Genomic DNA, 23,291 nt, shown 5'->3' on the forward strand with positions numbered 1-23,291 from the left:
GTTACTCTCACGAACCAGGCACCAAAGGGAGGTGGGCAGAAGTCCATGAGTGAACTCCTGGCATTCTGACATTTGCTGCGTAACTTCTTACTGAGTGCTAGTGTTTTCTCTAAGATACAGATGAATGTGCATCAAGCTAGATATAGAGCACAAATCCTTACAGACCCTAGACCATCACCTAGGATTCTGACTCAACATCAGCCACATCCATTACACACAGGTCCTTCAAAGGTGGATGTCACTGGCAGGTCCATCAAAAACACTTACCTCGATCCTAGCCCAGTTCTGCATGATCATACAGCTTGGATCTCCGCTCTCATTGAAACCTGTAAGAACAGAATTAGTCAAAATTAGAAAAGAATTTAGAGACAAAGAGCCTCTGACTGAGAAGGCACATCCACCAAGAAGAGGAAAGACAAGTGCATCAAGGAGTGGGTGAAGCCACACTTACGCTCCTCGACCTCCTGTTTCAGATACTCCAAGGCGCGACTGAATGCAGACCTCAGCTCTTCCAGCTCTTTACTGGAGTCTGTTAGAAGTTGCAAGAGAGATTCGGCTTCATGAAACCGCATACCATGTCTTTTTTTTTTTTAAATCCTACAGTGAAACTCCTGGGAGCCTGCTATGCACCTGGCATCATGCCTGGGACACAGAAATAAAACTGCCAGTCCTGCCCCATCACGCAGTTGCAGAGAAAGACACTGGAACAAACAGCACATTATGGACAGTGCTGGCAGGAGCCGGTATAGAACATAAGGACCCTAAGTCTCTTCCCTTACAATTCACAGCAGGACTTAAGGATTTAAGTAGCGAAAATTTCTGGGGGAAAACAGTTGCCAATGGCTGGTCTACATCATGTGCCTAATCATGATGTTATTTGGGCAAGTGGGACATCTCACTGAAAGACATGTTAGGAAAAATTCAGAACTGAATTTGACATGTGAATTTAAATACCTTGTTTGAAATCAACCCTTCTCCTCAGGTAATCAAGGTACGCCTGCCAAATCTCCACATAATCAGTGGCCTGAATGAAGCCAGCACTCAAAGCTTTCTCAAAGGTCACTGGAATTGAAGAACAAGCCAGGATTTGTTACCAATTGAAAAGAAAGTTAATATAAATTATCAAGATGGTTATAAAAACCTCTACTGACTATCAAATACTATATGACTTAATGACAGGAAGCAACAAAGTAAATGAGCTAGAGAGAAATGTTCAAAAGAAAAGCTCCTCCAGGATTTGCACAAACTGTGTTCTAGAAAGGGCATGTTCCACAAGATGCCCTGCACTAAAAGAATTCCAGATCAGTAAGTTTGGAGAAAAGACCCCAACTTCTCAGAAAATCACAATGAATGTTAGCATGTTAAAAGCTTAAAACCAGTTTATCTCCCACTTAGGGCCTTTTCTGTCACTAACACCCAATGTCCCAAAGCTAACACCCAGGGAAAGGCTGATTTAATGACTGTCAGTCACAGCACTAGGTTTCTGGCCTGGGGCAGAAAGCTTAAGAGTCTTCCCCCAAAAACATTCGCACCAGAAATCACTCGATGGTCAACTCCATGTCTTTCCATGGCCAAGAGGTAACGACTCCATAGGGCAACTGTCCACGGGCAGTTTCTAACAGCACGATTATGTACAGATAAAACCAAATCCTTTACTTTCAGCTGCCGATCCTATGATAAAGAAGTCCAGAGTTAGGAGATAAAATGCTACCGTTACAGACTTTACCATCCACGAGAGACATTTCCAGCACAACCAGCTGACAAAAGAAATTTCCTTAGAAATGCCTCTCGTGACTGGTTTCTTCAACAAAGAAATTGCAAGGGGGAGTTGGGGTAGAAGAGGAGAGGTAGAGAGGGAACCTATAGATGAAAACAGCTTAAGAGACATCAGCCAATCCTAATGGATGGACCTAGTCTGGATCCAGATTCAGATCTTTTACATATATGTACTGAAATATTTACCAATGAAATGTGATTTCTGGATCTGCTTCAAAATCAGATGGAAGAGGAAGAAGGTTAAGGATATAGATGAAACTAGACTAGTGCCGTGAGTTAATTGTTGGAGCTGGGTGATAGGCCCACAAGGTTTCACCCTACTAATCTATATACTAGTGCTTACATTTTTTCCCATAATGAAAAGTTACAAGAAAAAAAAATTAATCTGTCACGAAGTCCTCAGTAAGAAGACCGTGCAAATTTTTTTACAGTTAGCGATCAGTTGGAAATGACGTGAAACACCAGAAGAACTCCCTGAGTGAGTTGGCAGAGGGGAAAGGAGGATGAGGGGAAAATGAGGAAGCAGAGAGAGCACACAACTAACCCCTGGCACTCCTGCTGATTTTCTTTGAACAGGTTCTCAATTGGTAAAAAGGAGAGAAGTTAGAACAGTCAAGTGGTCTTACTAGGTACTGACTGTAGCGGATCCACAAGTCTGGGACAAGGCAGTTCTCGACCAGGGCACGCTCGAAGATCAACTGCACGCGAGCAGGGTCACCAATTTTCATCTCAAAATCGATGTACGCTTGATATTCAGCCAGCCTAGGTGCCTCTGCTTGCAACTAAGGCAGAGGGGAAGCATAATGAGGTTGAAATGAGCTACTTGACACTGTTAGGAAGCACAACATATCTTCATATTAAATTCTGGCAAGACTGATGTGTAAGAATCCCCAGTCCCCACTCTCAGAACCTCTGGCATGCCAGGGTCTACAACATGACAGGCAGAGTAAGAGTCCACAGTGCCTCTTCATGGCAACAGTTACAAAGGCTCCATAAACCCTTTTCCAAACCCTTCCTTAGGCCACAGGGGGTTTCTGATGGGAGCATCCATCAGAAACTGAATGAAAGAGAAACACCTTTGCCAGTGACCATGGCCAGCCATCCCTCCAAAACAGAAGTCACTTTCTCAGCCTACTGAGTGGAGTGAATGCAACCACACTGGAGTGATTCGCTGCCTTCATTCTAAGGCTTCCCATTCCAAATATCAGCTCCTGCCAGCATACAGGTACATGCAGAACATGAAAAAGGCTAGGCTGAATGTTTACTGATCCAAAGACCTACAATCAAAATTCTTTTCAGACAAAAACCCCTACTCAACTTTCCTTTTCAGCCACACTTCACCAACGGTCGTAACAAAATGAACCAGTTGAGGATTTCATTAATGAGGCTTTGAGAAATACAACTGCATACCAACCATTTTCACATGGAAAAGGGAGAGGAAGCACTGGCTGGCCAGCAGGAGAGCACGCATGCTCCGAGCAGAAGATGACGTCTTAGTCTCAGTTTCTAGTTATACTGACAAACTGGTTAACCAGACAGACTGCCACTGAAAACTAAAACTTGCTGGATTCAGTACGAAAAAAGTCTTGAAAATCATCAGAAAACTGGCAAAGACACAAGAAATACTAAGGACAAAATCTAGGTGAAGGTTAAGCTTTTGCTGGTATAAGATCTATTAAGGATTTAATCTTCACAGTGAGGTGTCATTATTATCCTCACCTTACATCTGAGGTGATTGATACACACGGCGGCTAAGGATGAAACTGGCAGAGCTAACATCCAAACTTGAAGCAGCCTGGCTCTCAAAGTCACTGTTCTTACTATAAAACAAGATACCAAAAAGAGAGCCAAGAAGCCCAATCAACCACGAAAAAGATAAATGCAAAGATATCCACCCCTGGACCTACTGTACTGAAATTATGGGACATCAAACAAAACCAGTGAGATTTTAAAATGGGCCAGAGAGAAAACAAGGATTGCCATCAAAGAAGCTGATGTCTCAACAGCAACAACAGAAGCCAGAAAGACAGGAGACATAACTGTCAATCTAGAATTCTACATCCTGAGAAATGAACTTTTAAGAAGAGCAAAGTGAAGACCTTTTCAAAATAAAACTGAGAAAATCTGTTACCAGCAAATACCCAGTGCAGGAGACTCTAAAGGGTGTAACTGAAGCAAAATAAAAATGATTCCAGATGAAAGCTCCAGGATGCAAGTAAAGAAGAGCAAAGGCAGTGGGAAATGCATGTAGTGAATGTAAGCAAATTGGAGCTGTACAATGCAAGATAACAACAATGCCTTTCAGGTCAAACAGAAAGGCAAGAAATACAAGAAAACACGAGTGTAACTCTGAGGCATGGTAAATGAAGTTGAAAGTATTCTAAGACGAAGAGAGGTAGAAAAATGCCACTTACAAACAATATTATGGTCAAAAAACAAATATTATGGTCAACACGGAAAATCCAAAAGAATCTATTTGTCGTTAAGAATTTAGAAAGTTCAAAAGACAAAAAAATTAGTATAAAAAACAAATTACAATTTATATGCCAAGGACAATTAGAAAAGCAAATCTTTTAAAAAGGTGGCATTTTCAATAGGATCAAAAATAACTTAGAAACAAATCTAAAGAATGTGTTCAAGGGACCAGATGAAATTATAAATTTATAGAACTTTACAGAAAGATAAGGCCTAAATAGCAAAGGCCTATACCACGTTCAAGACTGGAAGACTCAATATTTCTAAGATGTCTATTCTTCCCCAAACTGATCAATGCAATTCCAATACAAAATTCAACAGGTTTTTAAATACAACCTGAAAAGCTGACTCCAAATCCAAGTATTAAGAGCTAAAGAAAGAGAAGACACTCTTGAAGAGGAACAACACGGATGGGATTCATGTTACCTAAGAGCAAAACTTATGAAACTATCATTATTAGAACAGTGTAATATAAGCCAGTGGAGCAGAACAGAAAGCCCAGAAATAGATCCACACCCCAATGGACAGCTAATCTCTGACAGATGTGGGCCGGCACATCAATGAGGGGAGGATGGAATTATCAGAATCGGTGCTGGAACAACTGCTTCTTGTATGGAAAAATGAAACTGGACCCCACCTCACGCCATACACAAAAATCAATTCCATATGAAGATCTAAACATGAAATACACAGCTATAAACTTTCAGAAGAAAACAGAGCTAAGAATATTCATGAGTTTGGAACCTGGAGAGATTTCTTAAGTGTAACAAAGGCAGGAACCATAAGAGAAAGAATGTTAAATAATGATAGAATAAGACTGAGAACTGCTCATCAAAAGATGCCACTAAAAAACTAAAAAGACAAACCACAAACCTGGGGGAAGCTTCTGCAATACATACAACCAAAATAAGGATTAAGATCCAGGATTCCTATGAATTAATTAGAAAAAAATACAGATGAAGGAAAAATGAGTCAAAGACTTCAACAGGCACCTCACAAAAAAGGAAATCTGAATGGCCAAACAGATGTGAAAAAACACTCAACTTTGTTAGTAATCAGGGAAATGCAGATTAAAACTACAATTTCAGATCCATCAGAGCGGCTAAAATTTATGTCAGTATCGAAGCTGGCGAGACCAAGGAGAACCCTCAGTTCAGTGAGAACTCCTGGGCAGGAATGTCAATTGGTAACACAGAAAACAGTTCAGCACGATCCTATGATCCAGCAATTCCTCCTAGGGATACACTCTGGAGAAACCCTTTTCATATGTGCACCAAGAGACACGCACAAGAACGGCCAGAAACATGCTGCTCCTCCTCGCAACAAACTGGAAAACGACCCAGCCAGGAACACAGATATATAAACTGTGGCATACACATACAATTTCACAGCCACGGAAACAGACTATACTTATCAACGTGACTACAACCCAAGAACATGTTCAGTGAAATACACAGCATGATTCCATTATATAAAAGCTCAAAGACAAGCAAAATTAAACAATATATTAATCAAGGATATGGTCATAGATTGTAAAACTATAAAGAAAAGCAAGGGAACGATTATCACAAAAGTCAGGAAAGTGATTACCTCTCGGGAGAGGGAAGAGGAGGCAATCGGAGAGGGGCACATAGGAGACTTCTAAGGTACTGGCAATGTTCTATTTCTTAACCTGGGTGGTGGGTACATGGATGTTCACTTTATTATTAGTATGTAAACTGTACGCACACATTTATACACTCTATAGATTTCACAACAAAACAAATTTTAAAGATGCAACTACTGATTAGGGAAAAATTTGCAGCAAGAAGTTTACTGTAAAGAGGCCAACACTTACCAGTGCTTCTTCATAGGGTTTGTATCTCTCCAACTGCTGTAGTGCTTTGTTATAGTTCTGAATCACCGACTCTGGTATTGGGTCTTCTGACCACTCTTCATACTCTGCAAATGTGGCCTCCATATCTATTGAAAGATGGATTCAGCCCCGTAGGTCTTCCCATTGAGTTTTATCAACCCAGAGATTAAACCATGAGACTCGGATGATTCTAGCCCCTCCTGCATCAGTGACCACAGCAACTCTTATGTTCAAATCTTCCACTGGGCCCAGGTCTGACCTTAGATTCTGTCTCAAAGCAATTCCCCCGGAAGCCCTACCAATTAATCAATCAGTTAATAATAGCAAAACTTACCTAGTGCTTCCTATGTTCTAACACTTTCCATCCACTAACTCATTCGATTCTCCCAACTCTACAGAGTAGGTTCTAACTTGATCCCCATTTTGCAGTTGAGGAAACACAAGTAGAGGGTTACATCAATTTTTGCAGTTCACAGTAGAGCAAGGCCTTGAACCAGGCAGTCTGGCTCAAGTACATGCTCTACTCACTGTACTATGCCACGTCACGTTGGTACATGAGAGGAAACCTGCAGGCCGCTCAGTTCCAGCCTTTCTGCATGTCACCCGAGGATTCAACTGGAAAGCCACTTTATAATTTGTTAAATCAAATCCAAATAAACCACAAAGTAAAAAGAGAAATTACGTCTGGGCTCAAGCAGTTGTCCAGAGGAGCCAAGGGTGTACAATGTATAACTACGTCTAAAGAAGAAATTCAGATATGAACACTTCCAATCAACAGTGCTCCTCAACCAAATCACCCCCACAGAATGATATAAGCCTGTGGAAAATCCCATTCTGATACGGAAGAGGCTACTGCTAAAGAGAAAATGCTCACAATGGAACTCTTACTCAATAAAGTTTTCCCCGAAAATATAGGCAGTCAGCTTCCCTATTCCTTCTAGTAACTCTACCTCTCCAACAGTGTCTTAAAAGAGGAAACTGAGAGTCAGCAAGTCTGGCTTCTAGTCCTGCTGGCTGACCCTCAATCCTCTTGACCTTTAACAATTCAAGGTATGTTTTTACCAAGGGCCTTGTCCACAGTGACACTGTCCAGTGAGAGTAAGAACACCAGCAACATCTGCCTCACAGGATGCTGGGAAAGACCTAATGACAGGACATACCCCAAAGCATTTTAAAAACCACGCAGGGCCAGCTGTCGACAGGTCAGTTTCTCTTACCATAGAGTGGGATCGCCAGCTGTCGCCGGAAGAGACTGTGGACTTTCTCCAGCTGTGAATCAAAGGTTTGTTCCCGGTCAAAAGGGGAAAGGAAGCCAGCTATGGGCTAAAGAAGCAAATCTGTAGTAAATGACAAACTTTGTGGTCCTTCCTACTTCAAAAAATATTTCAACCAATTTTTTAGTTCAAACTAAAAATAAATAAATATATATATATATATGACCTCTGATACATAAGGTATTGTCTCAAATGCTGCACGAGGCACAAAAATAAACATTGCCTCTGCTACTGTTTATGATGGGGTGAAAAGCAAATAGGAACCTAAGAAATGTGTATATTGACCATAAATGCACAGATGACTACAATGAAGCAGAATATAAACATCACGAAAGAAAGGATCACAAGTAGCCAAGGACCGTGCTTTCAGCCGGTTTTTAAGGCTGCGTTTTGTTACGAAGGGAGGAAATGAGGCAAGATGCCCACAGGAGCTGGCATTTGGGGTACATCTGCAGGCTCTCCCGACATCGTGAGAGGAGGAAACGGACTCCCAGTCGAAGGAACAGTATTCAGTACAGAAGCCAGCAAGTGCACGACTGTGGAGGGGGGCAGGGTTATGTCCGATGCTAGAGGGCCACAAATGTCAGCCGAAGGAGTTCGCCCCGATGCCTGTCGGCATACGCTGAAGGCACCACTGCAGACTTTTCAACAGGGATGTAATCAACAAGGGCCTGGGCTACTTTACTAATAATCATCTAACTACTACTGCAGGGCTCCATCCACTAGGTACCAAGGGTAACTCACACAAACACGGGGCGGGGAGGGGAGTGGCACACTGGGAAGGGACTGTAAAATCCTTGAGTCAGAGTTTTAAAAAATCCAGTCATGATGGGGTCAAATCTCTTATCTCTTGCAGTTATTAATGGACATGACTGATATACATATGTATGTATTCTTTTTGAGTGACGTAGTTATTCTTGTATATTCACCTGGAACCAGTCATTGAAATAGTATTTTTAAATATCAGAAAAATTACAGGGTTATCTTTGAGTCAAAGAAATCAATTTTGCTGTTCCACAAAGACTACTGATTTTACTTTCTGCCCACCCACTAAGGGACTGGTGAGGATGATTTTGTTAACTGTGTTCTTCCAAGGCCACTTACAAAGATAGCCCCGACTACTCAAAGGCAAGCACCGGTCACAGAGACCGGGGCACTCACCCGGGCAGCTTCCACAATGGCACTTTCAAACTCCCGGTAAGCCTCCCAGATGGCGAGTCCTTTGGTCATATGTAAGCCAACTGACGAGAGCGCCCTTTCAAACACAGAGCGGACTTTCTCAAGGCCACCTTTCTGACCAATTCCACCGACTGAGTACTGGCCATACTCTAGCCAAATGTTAGGACCTAAGAAGGAGAAGTGTTCTATTAATTCAGGATATGAAATACCCAAAAATCAAAACTTTTGTTCCAGTGCATCACAAAAGAAACATGCCCACCAAAACAGTACTCATTCATGCAAAAAGGCAAGAGCACATCGACAAGCATCCTAACGTATGTATATTACTAATACTGCACCTGGAAAAGAACGTGTATCTTAAACAATGTCCCTACTAGGTTACAATTATTGAGATTTTACTGCATAAACAGAATAGGCCAGCGGGTAATATGTAATATACTTATTATTATAAAGCCTACTTATTAAAATGGAAGGAATTCAATGAAAATTCAATAAAAATAGTTACTAATCTGAGTCAATTTTCGGAAAGATTTCAAAGCCTAGATTTTTTTAACTTTTGAACCTTTTTAATAAGTTTTCTGGTCAAAGTCAAAGAACAAATTGAAACCACCAACCCTATAACCAGAAGTCTATATTTTAAGTTTCTCTTTGTAATGATGTTTAAACAGCAACACCAGAAAAGATCTGGTTGCCCTGTTTTTTGTCACTTTCTTCTTAAACTTTATTTACTCACCCCTGCGGCTTTAAGAGCAGACTAATGAATTAAACTCCTTAGGAATGCAGTGGTTCCCACTGCACACGTTTTGACTATTAAGTCACTTTTCAAAGATCTGAAAATAATTTCACAGGCCTAACCATTAACCTTGTAAAATAAAAATACTTAAAAGATAAAGAAGCCAATTTGACAATTACTGTATGTTTTCCTGGGGCTTGTTTTTTCTTTGAAACGGGTTTATTTCAGACAACTTAGCCAAAGTTTATTAGCTACTCTGTTTTAGCTCACCAGTACAGAGCTGCCATATGGGCTGCAAAACAAAAAAAGAAGAGGGGCGCCTGGGTGGCTCAGTTGGTTAAGTGACTGCCTTCGGCTCAGGTCATGATCCTGGAGTCCCAGGATCGAGTCCCGCATCGGGCTCCCTGCTCGGCAGGGAGTCTGCTTCTCCCTCTGACCCTCCTCCCTCTCATGCGCTCTCTCTATCATTCTCTCTCTCTCTCAATAAATAAATAAAAATTAAAAAAAAACCCAAAAAACAAAAAAAGAGAGGGGCGCCCGGCTGGCTCAACTGCTAGAGCATGCGACTTGAAGCAGGCCAGAGTGGCTTCTGAACATTCACAAAACAAGGGACACAATTTCCATGCTCTATAGCTCCTGAAACTAACACAAGAACCCCACAGGTCCCCATTCAAAACTACTTTAAGAGACCTAATCTAAGAAGCATGGTTATCTGGCTTCCAGACCCCCGGCAGCCCTGAAGCAGCTGGGGGATAGGAAGGCACGCTGACCTCAGCACTGACAGTGGAGGCCCGACAGCAGGGTGACTGCAGACCATCAAGGACTGAAAAACATTACAGTCTCGGGAGGTGCTGTTAATGATGACTCTGCGACCTTCACAAAGGGGTAACAGGATCATCAGAAAACATGGGAGCCTCACACCCTTGGAACCGTCAAGAGGTTCTAAGAAGTCACATGGTGGATCAGAGCAGAGACACAAGAATACTAAAAGCACATATAGTGTAATTTCATATTCACAAAACACCTGTAATGTGCAGTATTCGGATTATAAAAACTAAAAATTGATCAATTCTATTGGCTGGTAAAGGCACATGAAAATTTCTCTTCCTCAGGGCAGTCTATCTTCAAGTTTCAGTGCTTCTCACAAGGGGAAATGCTCACAATGGGGAGTGGGAAAAACCAGATATGGAAGAAGGATGTTTAATTTAAAAGGAGGAAATTTTGGGAGGCACATGGTTGGGCGTCTGACTCTTGATTTCAGCTCAGGTCATGATCTCAAGGTCAGGCTGAGCATGGAACCTGCTTGTCCCTCTCCCTCCACTCCTCCCCACCCTCCAACCCCCACTTGCAAGTGCATTCTCTCTCAAATAAATCTTAAAAAATAAAAAATTTTTAAAAAGGAAATTTTTAAAAATATTTTTAAAAATACTTTGTCTATAACATTCTCTGACGTGTCCTATACATAAAGAGAATATTTAGAGAATCATACTACCAACAGGGGAAGGTAAAGAAATTTAAAGGGAGAGATGTCTACACTCCACATGCACTGGCAAAATGTCAAAACGAGCAGACAACACACAACTCAGACTTCTGTGGTGATGGGGGTTCTTTATCTGCAGTGGTGGTTACCAGAATCTACACATGGGATTAGATGTCACAGAAGCAGACACGCACATTGTACTAAGATCAATTCCCTCGTTTTGATTTTGTAGAGTAGTTACAAGATATTGGGGAAAGCAGGATGAAATAAGCATAGGACCTCTCTGTACTATTGTCCTATAAATCTATAATTATTTTAAAATAAAAAGTTTTTAAAAGCTTTTTAATATTAAAAAAAAAAGAAAAAAAGCGTTCTGTCCAAACTTCTAAAAACCAATTCTTCAATGTGTAAAAGGCAACCTTTAGTCGTCTGGAAATACCATGTAAATTCTCCCTGCCAAAACAATGCTGGGTGTGAATATATTCACTCCCTTACTACAAACATTTCTTCTAATTGTATTTTAGAACCAGATATCCTCAAATGAAAACCACAGACAGAGGTGCCTGGGTGGCTCAGTTGGTTAAGCGTCTCCCTTCAGCTCGGGTCATGATCCCAGGGTCCTGGGATCAAGTATCGCAGTGGGCTCCCTGCTCAGCGGGGAGTCTGCTTCCCCCTCTGCCCCTTACCCCGCTCTCATGCTCTCTCTCACTCAATCTCTCTCAAATAAATAAAATCTTTAAAAAAAGAAAAGAAAACCACAATGAGAATAATAAGTAAACTCAAATCTTTCTAACTGCCAGACTAACACTCTCCTTTCTGAGGAGCAACACCTCACAACGCAACCCAGGGCATCAGAGACAGATGCATCCACAGACCCTCGAAAAAGCACACAGGGAACTTACAAATATAGTCCTTCACAGCTTTCTCAAAGAGGTCGTACACGTGCTCTCTGTCCAGGCCGTCCAGAGCCATGCTGACCTCGTCATGCAGCCACTCCAGCCAGAGCTCTGCAAGACAACAGCACCTCCTGCATCACCATCTCCTTCACCAAAGTGCAGGATGGAAGCAGGGACTTTACTGCGAGTCATGAGTACACAAGCATTTCACCCATCTCATACAGCAGTTCTTCAAACTTGTACTGAGCACACAGGTTTATGCTTCCAAATAAGATCAAATAATTAAAATCATAATATCCTACACTTGTTGGGCATTTTATATTTTTGCTAAGTACTTACATATATGGATTTCTTATTCAATCTTTTTAAAACTCCTGTAGTTGATAGTCATAATAATGAACAATGATGGCATCTATCTAAGCATTTACGACATCCTAGGGCATTTATTACGTGTTGTACACAGAATACCTCATCCACTCCATGTACTATAAGGTAGAAACTGCTGTTAGCCCCATTTTACTGCTGGGAAAACTGAGTCTCAATGTTTACATAATTCGCTTAAGGTCTCACAGCTAGTAAGATGTACTGTCAAATGAATCTGGGCAATCTGATTTCAGCTTCTATACTCGGCAGTTATGCTTTTGGGCAGGGAGAGGGGGACAGAGCTGGATCTGAGACCAGTGTTTTCCAATTCCTCCCTAAAAGATCAATTACAAACATTCATGAAGACTGATCTACAAGAGGCACAGCGTAATTCTGTTTCAAGTAAGTATAAATAATCTAAATGCCCAACTACTGTGTAACAAACAAGGTATTAAACATTTACATGAAAATTTGTTTATGAAAGTTTAATTATGATACAGTTATCTGATGCTGAGAAAACAGAACACCGGAATGGGAAACAGAAAAATACAAGAAAAGTTTAATCATGACGTAGGATAAAGAAAAAAAATCAGGATCCAAAACATGAGTCAGTATTACACAACCACAACTATGTTCTGCAAAAAACTAAAAGATGAAAAACTAGAAAACATTGACACTGGATGATGGGCTTTCTTCTTTCCACTGTATTTATATGTTCCACACTTCTTTAAGGAACACGTCCCAGTTTCAGCACTGAAAACAGAATGTATACTCTTCAATTCTCTGTATTTATAAAAGCAGCCCAACTGCTGACACATTACCTTCAGTCAAAGGAAAGATCTCACTCATCTTCTGGCGAGCCATCCTCACTTTGGTAAGCTCCCCCTCCAACCGGAGCAGCCGGATCAGGTCCACATGGCAGTTGTAGTCATAGACGTTGATAGATAGCTAAGAGGAAAAAAAACACAAGGTGAAATTTAAAATGCCACCATCAAAATAACTTAGCATTTTTCACCACTGGTGACAACGCACGTGTCCGCTACAAACAAAATAGATGGGCTATCTGGGAGAGCCACTGAAACAGCAATGCAAAATATACCCCCAGGAAGAGGAAGAAAAATCAATGAACGGGGCTTTCTCTAATAAATGCACGGCGCCTCCACTCTGTTCCAGTCCCTATCAGAACCCAGTTGGGTTGTTCTCTGAAATACAGAAACATTCTGATGAAACAAACACCAAGTGTGACCTAAGGCAAGTCATTAACTTTGCTAAGCCTCCATTTCCTCATCTCTAAAATGGGGATACCACTAGGGTCTAGTCCTTAAGGTTCTTGTGAGGATTTTATTTATTTTTTTATTTTACTAGTTTTTTTTTTATTATGTTATGTTAATCACCATACATACATCATTAGTTTTTGATGTATTGTTCCATGATTATTGTTTGCGTATAATACCCAGTGCTCCATTCGGTACGTGCCCTCTTTAATACCCATCATCATCTTGTGAGGATTTAAAAACGTGATTAATAACATGCTTTAGGACCTGCCAGCTATATAGGTTAAGAGCTCTTTTCTTTTACTAAACAAACGAAAACAATAAAAACAAAAACCCCTACTGGGAGGAATAAGAATGGCAGCACCTGTTGAAGCTGAGTGATAGGTACTAGAGATTTATTTTTATATTTGAAACTTTTCAAACTAAAAGTTAAAACAAATTAAAATAACTGCTTAAAAAGCTATCAGACATCTGAGACAACAGAAAACTAAAAGAATCTGTCACTAGCAGACTTTCTCTTAAAGATAGCTAAAAGAAGAGAAAGGAAATGATAAAAGAAATCTTGTAGCATCAGTAAGGAAGAACTGAAAGAGCATGAAATACAGACAAGTATCCTGGATGGTCCTTCTCATGAGTTTTCTAAGTTGTATGTGATACTGACACAAAAATTTTAAGACCACCTGATACTCAAAACAATGATATTTAAAAGTGAGGATGCTAAAGTGACCTAAATGGAAGGACGATATCCATACTTCACTCCGTGGTAGAACACAGATATCATGTAAGTCAAATAAACTATTCCCAAGGCAACCACTAAGAAACTATACAAAGCAATACACTAAAAGTCACTATAAATAAATCAAGATAGAATCCTAAAAAATGTTCAAGTAACTCATAGGAAGGCAAGAAAAGATAAACAGAAGAACAAGAAAGAAAAGAAACAAATAGAAAATAATAAAATGTCAGCCTTTAGACCTAACATAGCAATAATTATCTTAAATGTTTATGCTCTTGGGACGCCTGGGTGGCTCAGTCGGTTAAGCGTCTGCCTTAGGCTCAGGTCATGATCCCAGGGTCCTGGGATCAAGTCCCACATCAGGTTCCTTGCTCAGAGGGGAGTCTGCTTCTCCCTCTGCCTGCCACTCCCCCTGCTTGTGAGCTCTCTCTCTCTTTCTGACAAATAAATAAATACATCTTTTAAACGTTTATGGTCTCAACATACTAATTAAGGGGCGCCTGGGTAGCTCAGTCGGTTAGGCATGTGACTCTTAATTTTGGCACAGGTCATGATCTCGGGGTCATGGGACTGAGCCCCACATGGGGCTCTGTGCTCAGCAGGGAGTCTGCTTCTCTCCCTCTGCCCCTCCCCTCGCACACACTCTCTATAAAATAAATAAATAAATGTTTAAAAATATATATACTAATTAAAAGGCAGAGAATGGCAGAGTGGATAAAAACACAACCCAACCATATGCTGATTACAAGAAACGCACTTCAAATTCAAGGACACAGGAAGGCTGAAAGTAAAAGGATAAAAAAAGATATACTATGTAAACATTAGTCCAAAAAAAGAAGTGGCTATATTAATATCACATAAAGCAGATTTCAGAGAAAATTTAACTACCAAGGATAAAAGGAGCATTACAAAATGATGAAAGGATCAACCCACCAGGAAGACAAAGCAATCTTAGATGTGCATGCAACAAACAACAGACCCTCAAAATAGATTAAGCAAGACTATTCGAGCTAAAAGAGACACATACACACTTACAATAGGGACTTCAACATCCTCCACTTCAGCAACTAAAAGAACTACTAGACGAATAATCAGCAAGCATACAGAAGAAACTCAGTATCATCAACCAAAAGGATCTAATTAACATATATAGAACATTCCATCTGATAGTAACAGAATACATCTTTTTTTTTTTCTCAAGAGCCCATGGAAGATTTACTGAGACCAAATCATGGGCTGTAAGACAAACTGACAAATTTTTAAAAAGTGAAATCATACAGAGTATGTTTTCTGATCACAACAGAATTAGAAATCAGTAATGGTAAGGGAAATCTTTAAACATTTGGAAATTAAGTGATACACTTCTAAAGAATCCATGGGTCAAAGAAAAAGTCTTGAGGAAAACTTAAAAATATGCAGAACTGAACAAAAATGAAAATACAGCAAGTCAAAATAAGGGATACAGCTAACGCAGTATGGAGAGGAAAACTTACAGAGCTAAATTCAATGTATAAAAAGAATCATACACCATGACTAAATGGAATTTGTTCTAGGTACATAAGACTAGTTCATAGTTCAGTCTTTGAAAATCAATCACTGTAATCCAGTAGATCAATAGGTTAAACAAAAATCATTATATCAATTGATACAGAAAATGCATTTGACAAAATCTAACAACCATTCATGATAAAAACTCTAGACCAGTTAGGGCCTTATCAAAATTTAAACTTTTTGCTCTATGAAAGACTCTATTGAGGATGCAAAGACAAGCTACAGACTTCAAAAAAATATGTACAAACCACATATCCAACAAAGGACTAGTATCTAAAAGATACAACTCCAAACTCAACAGTCAAAGAATCCAATTAGAAAATGGGTAAAAGACATGAACCAACAGGCATATGCAAAGAGGACACACAGACAGCAAATAAATGCACATAGTAGTCAACATCATTAACTATCAGGGAAATGCAAGTTAAAACCACAATGAGGGGAAAAAAAAAAAACCACAATGAGGTATCATTACACATCTAACAGAATGACTAAAATAAAAAATAGTGACAATACCAAATGCTGGAGAAGATGGAGGAAAAAACCCCAACCGGCTCACTCATACATTGCTGATGTTGCTGATGGGAATGTAAAATGTGTATGGTAGCTCTGGAAAACAGCTGGGCCGTTTCTCACAAAATTCAACACACAATTACATCACCCAGCAAGTGCACCCTTGGGTATTTTTCCAGAGAAATAAAACCTATGTTCCCACAAAACCTGTACGCGAATGTTCATAACAGCTTTATTCCTAGTAGCCCAAACTGGAAACAACCCAGACGTCCTTCGATGGTGAATGGTTAAAGTAACCGTGGGGCACCCACACTGTGGAATACTACTCAGCCAGAAAAAGGAAATGAAAACCAAGTACCCCACTTAGATTAATCTTTTTTTTTTTTTTAAGATTTTATTTATTTATTTGACAGAGAGAGAGAGAGAGAGAGGGAGCATAAGCAGGGGCAGAGGGAGAAGCAGACTCCCCGCTGAGCAGAGAGCCTGACATGGGGCTGGATCCCAGGACCCCGGGATTATGACCTGAGTCGATGGCAGAGGCTTAACCAACTGAGCCACCCAGGGGCCCCGAAAGTCAGATAAATCTTAAGGGAATTATACTGAATAAGAAAAGCTAATCCAAAAAAGATTACATACTATATGATTCCACTTACATAACATCCTTGAAATGACAAAATTATAGAAATTGAGAACAGATTAGTGCTTGCCAGAGGTCAGGAACTGTAACTATAAAAAGACAAGAAGGACCCTTGTGGTGACAGAACTGATCTGTGTGTTGACTATATCAACGTCAACATCTGGGTGGTGATATTACACTACAGTTTTACAAGAGATTACTGTTGGGAGAAACCAGTAAAGCGTACACAGGATCGCTGTAGAATTCCTTACAACTGCCAAGGAAATCTACAACTATCTCAAATTGGAAAATTTAATTTTTTCAAAAAGCTTTCATATGAGTTGGGGTATAAGGTTCCCTTAAGTCTATACATGAACACTAGTGTCTACTCTTCCAACATCTGCCACAACATTTCAGCACGAAGTATTTCCCTCTCCTTATCCAACTAACACTCTGACAATGTACTCAATAATCTAGACACTAGCTACTGCATTAAAATACACAGAGGAGGATTTGTCTCAGTAACAATGAATTAGACCGTGGAATTGACACAGGATTGACAAACTAACAGAACAAAAGAAAAAAGCCCGCAGACAGAAGACATGTAACAGAGTGGCACTGGTTGTGTCTATTAAAATGAATTCATGGGGCACCTGCATGGCTGTCATTAGGCGTCTGCCTTCGGCTCAGGTCATGATCTCAGGGTCCTGGGATCGAGTTCTGCATCGGGCTCCCTGCTCAGCGGGAAGCCTGCTTCTCCCTCATCCACTCCCCCTGCTTGTGTTCCCTCTCTCACTGTGTCTCTCTCTGTCAAATAAATAAATAAAATCTTTAAAAAAGGGCGCCTGGGTGGCTCAGTTGGTTAAGCGACTGCCTTCAGCTCAGGTCATGATCCGGGAGTCCCGGGATCGAGTCCCGCGTCGGGCTCCCTGCCCAGCAGGGAGTCTGCTTCTCCCTCTGACCCTAACCCCTCTCATGTGATCTCTCTCATTCTCTCTCTCTCAAAAAAAAAAAAAAAAAAAAAGAAGTGAAGTTTGCCCAAAATGTACTTTCTTAAAGAAGAGGCAGAGGCTCTCCCTGTCACCCACTGCTCTCAACTCACCTGGGTCTGAATGTGGTTTTGGAGCATGAAGTGGGGTGGGACAGTCCTGTTAGTGTACTGATGTCTATACAAGTGCCCCTTACATGAATACCATCTGTAGATCAGAATAAAAAGGTATAAAAATCAATGAAGTAGAGAAACTGCCTCCCAGGATGGCTTTTGGTCTAAATTTCTGATTTCTAAGAAGGCCCAAATAATAAAGACACTATATAAGAAGAGGTGCTCCAAAGGCATGTGTATTAAATGCACAGAGATGCATTTAAGAGACATTTCAACAGAGTTCGCTTAGCACCAACAAGTGAGCACATATACTGGTCTATTCTGGTCTCAGAACATCAATAACAACAAAGGAAGATTTAAAGAAAGAGGCGGCTTAGCCAACACACAAAATGATGTGTTGATTTCCTGACCCCTAACAGCACAACCTAGACCCGGAGCGGTGGTGAAGAAACAAGAGGCCTGGTCCAAAAGACACCATCCCTGCAATCACGGAAAGGCTGGGGGAAAGTACAGAGCGGGCCACGGCATAGCACCTACTATGTGTCAAATTTGCCAGGAGCTTTGTAAGCAGCAGGTCACTTAAGCTCCGCAACAGCCCTGTGAGGGAGGCACTGTTACAACCCTACTTTCAACCACCTAGGACAGGGCAGGCTCAGAGAGCTGGAATAACCATGATGTGCCACTTTTCGTTTCAGGACACAAACACGAATAACGGGAAATCTTTGCTTTTGTTACATGGACAGATACCGCAACTAACTTGAAGCTTCCATAAAATACACTCAGAGAACTGGAATTTGCAAATATGACAAGGTTGAGTTTTTCACAGGCCTGTCTAAAAGTTTTCCAACATTACACTCCACCATAAGAGCAGTTTCAGCAGGAACTAGGCTATGGGATCAGGATGAGGTAGGAGGGAGGTTTGGAAAAATTGAAAAAATCAATCTCTAGACCCCATGACAAAGAGCTTGATAAAGCCAGAGGCTCTTCAATTTACATCATTGTCTGAGCTCCAAACCACCTTCTGTGACCTGAGGCAGGGCAGGCAACTGCAGAACACCAGTAGCCAGGAGACCTCTGCTCCGACCCATCCTGCTCTCTCACTAGCTGGTTACCCTCACCAAGGCCTTAATCTTTCTGCTTCCAAGCTTCCCCTTCCGCTCAAACAGCTAATCCTTATTTCCCCTGACTCACCGAAGAGTGAGCTAATGGCTCGTGGAGAAGCCCAAGGCTAGAAGTCAGAAGCACAGATTTCCATCCGGACAGGGACATAGTCTGCCTGGCACCCTATTATTACACTGCATTTTCTGAATGAATAAAACACTGAGTGAACACTGGCGTACTTATTTCTAAAAAACAGGAAAGGTAACCACTTCCCTACCCCAACTGGGCTCCTTTGACATTCAAATGTGATGACAAATGAAACAAACGATACCGATGGATATCATCACTATTTCACAACAAAAATATCACTGCTAAAGATGACATTATAAGGAATCTCACATCCAGCAATGTTAAGTGAGTAATGCAGGTTAACAACTTCACATCACTAAGTGATTTCATATCAGTGTGGCTTTTGGTCCACAGACCTGAGCAACTCTGAGCAAATTATTTCATCATCTGTTCTGAGCCTGTTTCCTCATCGCTAAAACGAGAATGTGCTCAATTTCTGTTTGCCCTTCCAATTCTTTTTTTTTTTTTTTAAGATTTTATTTATCTTTGCAAGACAGTGAGAGAGAGAGAGAGCTCATGGAGGAGGGATAGAGGGAGGAGGCTCCCTGCTGAGCAGGGAACCCAAGGCAGGACTCCATCCCAGGACTCTGGGATCATGACCTGAGCAAAAGGCAGACACTTAACCGACTGAACCATCCAGGTACCCTGCCCTCCCAATTCTACTTCCCCCTCTTCTCCCTGTTCTGTGCCCTCCTGTGTGGGCCACATCCGTGGGGGTCTCTGGCTCTCTTGCTTCCAACAGGATTTGCCTCACTAAGGGCACCAGAAGAAGTCTGGAGAGAAGAAGAGAAATCAGGGTATTCCTCCCCCACCCCAATCCCTGATGGGAAGCTTGGGCTGCACTCCCTGACTAAAGGTCTCACCTGCTCTCAGGTGCCCTCTCCACACAACTATTCAGAAACTGGTCGGTTTTCTCCCCTCATCTCTTTGGGCCTAAAGGTGGACACAATGTCCTGCTGTCACTAGCCCTGAGGTACTGCATCTCCTGATCTCTCCGACCACACTTCAATAAACACAGTAGTCCCTTTATTAACCTTCTCTCAAATTATCCTAATGCTGAGACCCTGGGTTACACAGGAGTTACAAATTAGAAATCACGGTATCAAGACATGCCAGGCACTGGGCTATTAATTACTGTTACGACAACCACATGATGCAGAAATTGTTGCTCCCAATTTACAGGTGAGAAAGCGGAGGCTCAGAGAAGGTAAGAAATTTGCCTAAGCTCACACAAGCATGGACTAGCTACAACTGGGGCCTTAGCCTCCAGACGCTGAATTTCTACCGTCCCATTTCTATCATCATCGTCATTGCTTTGTCTATCACACCGTAGTTCATCATTGTGGGCATCGCTACTGAAAAGGAAAAAAAAAAAAAACCCTCTCTCTCACGAGTACAATTTTACTGCTATTGCTGACCACAGTTTAACGGTGTGGTTAAGAACGGGAGCTCTGGAGTCGTTTCAGAGTTCAAGGCCTGGTTCGCCACTTGCAGAAGTGTAATCTTCAGCTACAGAATTCCCTCCACGAGGAGCCTCAATTTCCTCCCGCAAAACGGGGAATACTCTACTTCCTTCACCGGGTCGCTGCGGGCGTTCAATGGGATAACGCTTGCAAAGCACCCGGCAAGCGGTAACGCTCAAGTGACGGGAGCTGTGGTGATTAATAGCGGGTTTGCGGCCTTGGCGGCTTTATTATCGCCGGAGACCGGGGAGAAGGGCCGGGGCCTGGGAACCTGAGAGAAAGAGCCCGCCGCCCAGCCCCGGACGCACCTGCTCCTCCAGCCGCTCGATTTCCAGCTGGTTCTTCTCCTCCTCTTCGTCATACTCCCATTCGTATTCCCCGGGGGAGCTCTCCGCGGAGGAAGCCATGGCGTACTCCTCGTCCCCATCGCTCTCACTCGCACCTTCCTCCGGCTGGTCCCACCCCGGCTCCACGGCCTTGTACGTCGCAGCGGCCACGGTCCGCGATAACACCTTCCTCCTCGTCCTAGCCGTCTTAACGTCATCCTCCTCGCCCTCTGCGGTGGGCCCGGCCTTGGGCTCAGCCTCCGCTTCTGAAGTCGATGTTGCGGCCGCCGTCGCCATCTTGCGCTTCCAGTGACTCTCGGGTCTTCTCGCGGCCGCCGAAGACCCGCTGAAGTAGAAGCTGCCCGCGGCGTGCGCCTGATCAAACCCCGCTCTCCCTGCTACCGAAAGAGAAACTGCGAGCCTCGAATGACGGGAAAATCTCGCAATGTATGAAACTTCGTATTGCTCTCACATAGGTGTAAAAGTTCTCTCAGAATAAGAACTCCCCGACACGGCATGTGTTCCGTCGCAACTTCGGACAGATGTTGGGTCTTTGCACAGGAAGTGGAGGCCGTAGAGGAAGTCAGGGAGTGATGATTGAAGTGAAGGGTTTGGCGCCATCTTGAGAAGGTCAAAGGAATCGGAATAAATGCCCTCCTTACCGCCTAACACAACCTGGCGCGTGGTTCAGTCTCCCCAGCAACTGAGCCTCAAACGCACAGAAAACTCCAAGTCCCCGGGGAAGGATCGATTGCACCATTCCCGAGAAAAACCTATTTCCCAAAGAGATTCCCTCCCTTTATGTAATACCTGGTGCCCAAGGAAGCGTTAAATACAGGTGTTTTCTGCTTTTTATAAAATCATATTCTGCGAACCAATATTAATAAATTCCATTACTAAGCGTTTATTTAGAAACTCTTCATTTCCAGCCATTGTCATGTAAATGTTAGTTTGCTGCTTTATGAAAAGAAATACATGCAGACGTATACATACATACTTTAAAAAAAAATCGGGGTATGGCCTGTTCGTTTCCTCAGTTAAGCTCCCATTTTTGAGGTAGGAAAATATTGTTTATTTGTTGCCTTTTTCCCTCATTAGCAAGGTTAATTATGTAAGGAATTAGTGTTTATCTTTCTGTTGGACCCCCCAAAGCCTAGTATAGCGCCTTGACACATGACACTTGCTCAATGAATGAATTGTCCTTGAATTAGTACAAAAGCGAGGATCAAGGCTTAAAGAGATGATGTCATTCGCCTAGGGCCACACAGCCAGGAAGGAGCAGAATCCGGATTCTAACTCAGGATTTCCTTGCTTAAATCCCAAATCAGTCTGTCTGGGACAGACTTGGACAAGTTACTAAACCTCTCTGACCCTCAACTTGCTAAGCTGCAAAATCGGATTGAGAAAAGTAGACTGGTTGATCCACTATGCCGCATTCCGGCGGTGGGCTTTGTGAACGCAAACTTGGGCCCCGACTCCCGCCCGAGGCCCCCTCAGATCCAAACCCTGCACTCCGAACAAACCCTCCAACTTCAGTCTTTTAGTTCAGCGCCCCGCCCACCCCGGAGGGGCGTGGTAAAGACAGGACCAAAGGCAGACACGCGCACGATGGGGAAGGGCGCAGGCGCGAAGTCGCGGTGACGTAAAAGGGTCCGCGCTCCAAGCCGAGAGCCGACTCGCGGGCGCGTTCCTCCCTTCCGGCTCGCGCTCGGCCTGCGCAGACGCAAGCCCGGAAGATGGCGGCGGCTGGAGGAGCTCGTTTGAGGCGGGCGGCGTCGGCCCTGCTGCTGCGGAGCCCCCGCCTGCCTGCCCGGGAACTGTCGGCTCCGGCCCGGCTCTATCACAAGAAGGTAGCGGCAGATGAGGGGATGCGCGGGACCCTCACTGGCAAGGGGGCGGGAGGGCGAGCACCGCGGAGAGGACCCAGGTATGCCGGCGCTCAGCGGAGGCCCGATCTGGAGACGAGTGGCCGCGGGGCTGTGAGCGGCCTTGGGAGCCCCCCCCCCACTGCGGCGGGGGTAGGGGCCACCCCCTCACTCGACTCTGACTGGACTAGGTTTCCTTCGCTACGCAGATAAAACTAAGCGCTGCGCGTGGGCCCCGCCGCTGGCTGATTTCGTGCCTCAAAACCCAACAGCCCAGGAAGGAGGGCCTTGTTATGACCTGCCAGCCTGACTCCAGGGACAGACGCACACTGGCGCGGGCTCCGGCTTCAGCGAGGCCATTGCCCTATCCAAATGACCTTGGGCAAGTCCCTGCTCTGCGTTGAACCTGTTTTCCCCATTTGTAGAATGGGTTCTTAGCATTTCCCTACACGAGATAGTGTTTGTGGAGTTCTCGGCATGGTGCCCAGCACATGAGATCATTTACGGTGCAGTTACTGTTGTAGGAACTCAGCCTCCGAATGGAATCAGACACGTAATCAACAGTCATAATGTTTTAATTTTGT

General features: G+C 42.9%; 2 protein-coding genes across 6 annotated transcripts in view; one reads left to right on the forward strand and one right to left on the reverse strand.

Annotated features, from left to right (window-relative positions):
• The window catches only part of SART3 (spliceosome associated factor 3, U4/U6 recycling protein), a 35,541-nt gene extending 14,194 nt beyond the window's left edge, over positions 1–21,347 (reverse strand). For 2 of the 4 annotated variants that reach the window (XM_081801972.1, XM_081801970.1), the window contains exons 1-11: positions 20,825–21,347; positions 12,853–12,979; positions 11,675–11,779; positions 8,542–8,726; positions 7,324–7,429; positions 6,089–6,213; positions 2,403–2,558; positions 1,533–1,671; positions 955–1,062; positions 452–529; positions 268–326 (exon numbers count right to left, since the gene is read on the reverse strand). In XM_081801972.1, the coding sequence (XP_081658098.1) occupies positions 268–326; positions 452–529; positions 955–1,062; positions 1,533–1,671; positions 2,403–2,558; positions 6,089–6,213; positions 7,324–7,429; positions 8,542–8,726; positions 11,675–11,779; positions 12,853–12,979; positions 20,825–21,139 (1,503 nt within the window). In that variant the 5' untranslated portion in view covers positions 21,140–21,347. The remainder of the gene's footprint in view (positions 1–267; positions 327–451; positions 530–954; positions 1,063–1,532; positions 1,672–2,402; positions 2,559–6,088; positions 6,214–7,323; positions 7,430–8,541; positions 8,727–11,674; positions 11,780–12,852; positions 12,980–20,824) is intronic. The other 2 variants (XM_081801968.1, XM_081801969.1) reach the window with 2 other exon arrangements.
• A 1,181-nt stretch (positions 21,348–22,528) lies between these two features.
• Positions 22,529–23,291, forward strand: part of ISCU (iron-sulfur cluster assembly enzyme) — a 7,702-nt gene continuing 6,939 nt past the window's right edge. The window contains exon 1 of one of the 2 annotated variants that reach the window (XM_031023188.2): positions 22,529–22,692. In XM_031023188.2, the coding sequence (XP_030879048.1) occupies positions 22,579–22,692 (114 nt within the window). In that variant the 5' untranslated portion in view covers positions 22,529–22,578. The remainder of the gene's footprint in view (positions 22,693–23,291) is intronic. The other variant, XM_081801973.1, reaches the window with a different exon arrangement.

This window comes from Leptonychotes weddellii, chromosome 13 (genome assembly GCF_054177405.1).
Source record: "Leptonychotes weddellii isolate Sample4059 chromosome 13, ASM5417740v2, whole genome shotgun sequence".
Taxonomy (NCBI): domain Eukaryota; kingdom Metazoa; phylum Chordata; class Mammalia; order Carnivora; family Phocidae; genus Leptonychotes; species Leptonychotes weddellii.